The following is a 3,712-nucleotide window of genomic DNA, read 5'->3' as shown; positions in this document are numbered from 1 at the left end:
GTTTAAGGATCCTCTGTGCACCGCTGCTTTGAGATTCATGTTTTGTTTGTGGGTAAAATTTGTCATGTTTCGTGACATTTTTTCTTGCTCCAAAATTGTATTTTAAGGTCTCCATGTACCAACAAATAAGAGAGCACACTTGTTTCGGACTGGATTACTATTACACAATGAAACATTTTGATACATGTTGAAACAAGAAAAGAAAACTAATGTAACACTCTGAAACAAGACAAAAATTATGAAACAGAAAAATCTCAAAATAACGATGGATGGTACTCCCTCCGGTTTTATTTACTCCGCATATTAGCTTTGACTGAAGTCAAACTTTATAACTTATATTTAGGAACGGAGAGAGTAGAAAACAATACGAACATTTACAATAAGAAATTTATATGATGTGAAAATATATGCAATGATGAATCCAATGATATATACTATTTGGTTGTGTATATGTTAATATATTTTACTAAAAACTTGTTGAAAGTATATAAAAATTGACTTTAGACAATCTTAATATGTGGAGTAAATAAAAATGGAGGGAGTAGATCCAGGAATTACTTTTCTGGAAATGTGAAGTGTGCTGCGTGCCATGACGTCCTTCTCTCAAAGGCTAAAGCACATTTGGACTCTTTTCATCAATAATGAGAATAATAAACTAGCTAGTCACAACTAAAGATAGTTAATCAGTTGAAGCACCAGTTAAGCAAAGCAGGTGTGATTAAATTAAGCAAGCGATCCGGACACGTACATCACTGGTCTCATCCGTTACACTTGCTACGGCCACCACTCGCTGATCTTCTTTCACTCTCACATGACATGATTGGATCGTAGCTAGCGAGAAGCTGACGAGAAGAAGAAAATGTAGGAAAAATTCGCCTCCATACATGATCGATGGACCATATATGCATTATACCAGGAAAAATATAGACAGGCGGATCGATGATCGTATGTATTGGAGTATAGCTACTCCGATCGATCCCTTAGACTAGTAGTGGCCATTGGCTGCCGGCGTCTCCACGACGAAGACATGGCCGCCGTTGCCGTTGCCGAGCTCTTGCTTGCCGCTGCCGTGGCCGTTGGTCACTGAGGTTAAGGGCAGCTCGCCGGCGCCCTTGCTGCTGCCGCCGGCTTTGCTGATCTCGTCCTTGCTCTTGCCCCAGATGAGAAAGTAGAGGCCTCCAACGATGATGGCTGCACCAATAACACTGAAAGCAACAATGAAATGAGATCATTAGTATTGTTGCACTAATGTATTATACATCCACATCTATCTTGATGTGGTGGCAGCACAAAATTATGTACCTTCCGAGATTGATCTCCTCCTTGAGAATGATGGAGCCCATGACGGCGGTTATGATCATGCAGAGCGGGTTGAATGCCGTGACGAACACCGGGCCCCTTTGACTCGACACGATGCCCTGCACGTAGTACGCCACGCCGGAGCACACGATGCCGGCGTAGACGGCGGTGAAGAGGCGCATGTCGAAGCCGATAACCCAGGCCTGAGTGTTGGCGCGCTCGGCGACGAGGGCGATGCCGCCGCTCATGAGGGATCCCATGCCGCAGATGAGCACGGTGAGCGACAGTTCCGCCGGGTAGCTCTTGAGGGTGTTGGACTGGAGGATGAAGAAGCACGCCCAGGCCACGCAGGCGATGATGACCATGATAGTCCCGTTCAGCCAGTCCCGCGCGTCGGCCGCGCTGCCGACGCCCTGGCCACTGGCGGTGGCGTGGTGCTGGCCCTTGGTCCACGGGAACTGCACGATGGGGCCGTGATACAGGACCATCAGCACGGCGCCGGCCACCGTGAGGACCGTGCCGGCGATCTTGGCCTGGCTGTGCAGGCTCCGCAGCCGCACCTTCTCCATGCGCAGGAGGAGGGCCAGCACAAAGGTGACGGCCGGGAGGATGTTGACGAGCGCCGTCGCGAATCCCGCCGAGGTGAGCTTCGCCCCCATGAAGTACAGGTTCTGGTCAATCACAGGCCTGAGAAACCCATGCAACACAGAATATCAGTTTGAAATCAAGAAAGAGTTATGTGCTTGATCGCCATGAACGGACGGTCAAATAATTAATCGACGTACTCGAGGAATGCGAGACCCATGATCTTGAGGAAGATGGTGATTGTCATCTTTGGCCTCAGTCCCTTGCACCTGACGATAGAGCAAATATACAGTAAGCTAGTGATCTTCCATTAATCATGATCTAGCTAGCTACGTGAAAATGAACACTGCCACAAAATTGTACTCCCGAGTGCTTGGAAAGAAAGTTTACGTACAAGTTTTCTCTTAAGTCAGATGATGAAAAGTTCGACCAAGTTTATAAAAAGGCTAGTATATCTTATTCATCAAAATCTGTAGGCATTCTTTTCCAGCACAGATGGAGTATGAATCAACGGTGCATGCTTCCAGCTGACATGTGGGCTCCATGCATGGTAGCCCCTCCACCAGTGACCAATCAGGGCACACTACCTAGTGGAGGTCCTCCAAGTGCGTTTCCATGATGAGAGGTACGTACATCTCATTTAAGGCGTGACAAGGAAAAGGCGGGAAAGATGGCTATCATGGGCTCATGGCGATACCAAATAGAATAAATCAAGATGCAGGTATGCTACTTTTCTGGATTAGGATCCACGAGTGCTGGTTGTGCAGCTTGCACCATCTAAATGAGACAAAAATGAGAATGAGCCGAACGAATTGTACGTTTGTGTTTGCTCGATCGTGGTGGTGCACGTTTGGCAAGTTGGCTTTGTTAATTTTCCTGATCTTCCTTTACGTGGCCACCTCGAAAGTTTTTCGAACTAACTAAAAGTGAATGCTAGAGTACATTCATGGGAACATCTGTCAGAATCATAGCTAGCTAATTAAGATCATTATTACATGTCCTATTGTACGTGTGATGACTTCGCCAAATCGCTCCAATCGTTGATCTTGATCCTTTACCGGATGTTTGTCGTAGGAAAAATAGGCCAACGGTGACATGCATGCACCCATCCGCGTGATGCATGTGCATGCCAGCGAACCCATGATCCTCGTACGAACAAAAGAGTGGTGCATGTCTGTGTGTGTGTGAGAGAGAGAGAGAAAGAGAGAGAGAGAGAGAGGTCCATGCATGGATGGAACTACTAGCCAGTTACCTCTCGAAGTAGAGGGCGAAGGGCGCCATGACGGCGGTGGCGACGAGGTTCCGGTAGACGACGAGGACGAAGTGGCTCATCCCGGCCTTGAGGGACGCCACGGCGATGATGTACATGCCGGCGAACCCCACCTGCAGCAGCACCATCGCCAGGTACGGCTTCACATCGCTCAGAACTTTCCACCCCATACCCATCCTTTCTCTCTCTCTCTCTCTCTCTCTCTCTCTCTCTCTCTCCCTGGGTAGCTAGCTTTGCTTCCTTCTCACTTAAAAATCAAGTCTTCACTCTCACTCTCACTCTCTCTCCCTCTGGCAAGCAATGGCTGCAGTCGATGAGGCGATGAGCTAACACCGCGACCCGCCTCCCTTATATAGACGCGCTCCATCGACACTGTGCACGTAGGTTCAGGAGCTGGATGCAAAGTGGAGCACTGTAGCCCATGGGTGGATCCGCGTCATGGATGCGGCTGCCTCAGCTACCATGTCCGTGTGTCCCAGTGCTAGCTTAGCTACATGTTCCATTCCCAGTTTAATATTCCACTTCCTCGCAAAGGAGAGCAAATCTCTCTCTCTCTCT

General features: G+C 48.2%; 1 protein-coding gene across 1 annotated transcript; it reads right to left on the bottom strand.

Moving 5' to 3' along the window:
* Positions 1–699: 699 nt before the first annotated feature.
* Positions 700–3,489, bottom strand: LOC119318070 (WAT1-related protein At1g44800-like). The gene is made up of 4 exons (XM_037592581.1): positions 3,137–3,489; positions 2,085–2,153; positions 1,303–1,986; positions 700–1,205 (listed from the first exon to the last, which is right to left on the bottom strand). Exons 1-4 carry the CDS (start codon positions 3,328–3,330, stop codon positions 986–988), a joined length of 1,167 nt encoding a protein of 388 aa, XP_037448478.1. The 5' UTR covers positions 3,331–3,489; the 3' UTR covers positions 700–985.
* Between the last annotated feature and the right edge of the window lie 223 nt (positions 3,490–3,712).

The sequence above is a fragment of the Triticum dicoccoides genome, chromosome 6A, assembly GCF_002162155.2.
Source record: "Triticum dicoccoides isolate Atlit2015 ecotype Zavitan chromosome 6A, WEW_v2.0, whole genome shotgun sequence".
Taxonomy (NCBI): Eukaryota; Viridiplantae; Streptophyta; class Magnoliopsida; order Poales; family Poaceae; genus Triticum; species Triticum dicoccoides.
Note: the sequence above shows the minus strand (reverse complement) of the source record. Positions and strands in the feature narration are given on the sequence as shown.

Bases quoted from the DNA above. Each gene is read 5' to 3' on its own strand.
- LOC119318070 (XM_037592581.1), bottom strand. From the start codon at position 3,330: ATGGGTATGGGGTGGAAAGTTCTGAGCGATGTGAAGCCGTACCTGGCG. The intron at 2,154-3,136 runs GTAACTGGCTAG...CTCTATCGTCAG, and splicing joins TTCGCCCTCTACTTCGAGAG to GTGCAAGGGACTGAGGCCAA. The intron at 1,987-2,084 runs GTACGTCGATTA...TGGGTTTCTCAG, and splicing joins ATGGGTCTCGCATTCCTCGA to GCCTGTGATTGACCAGAACC.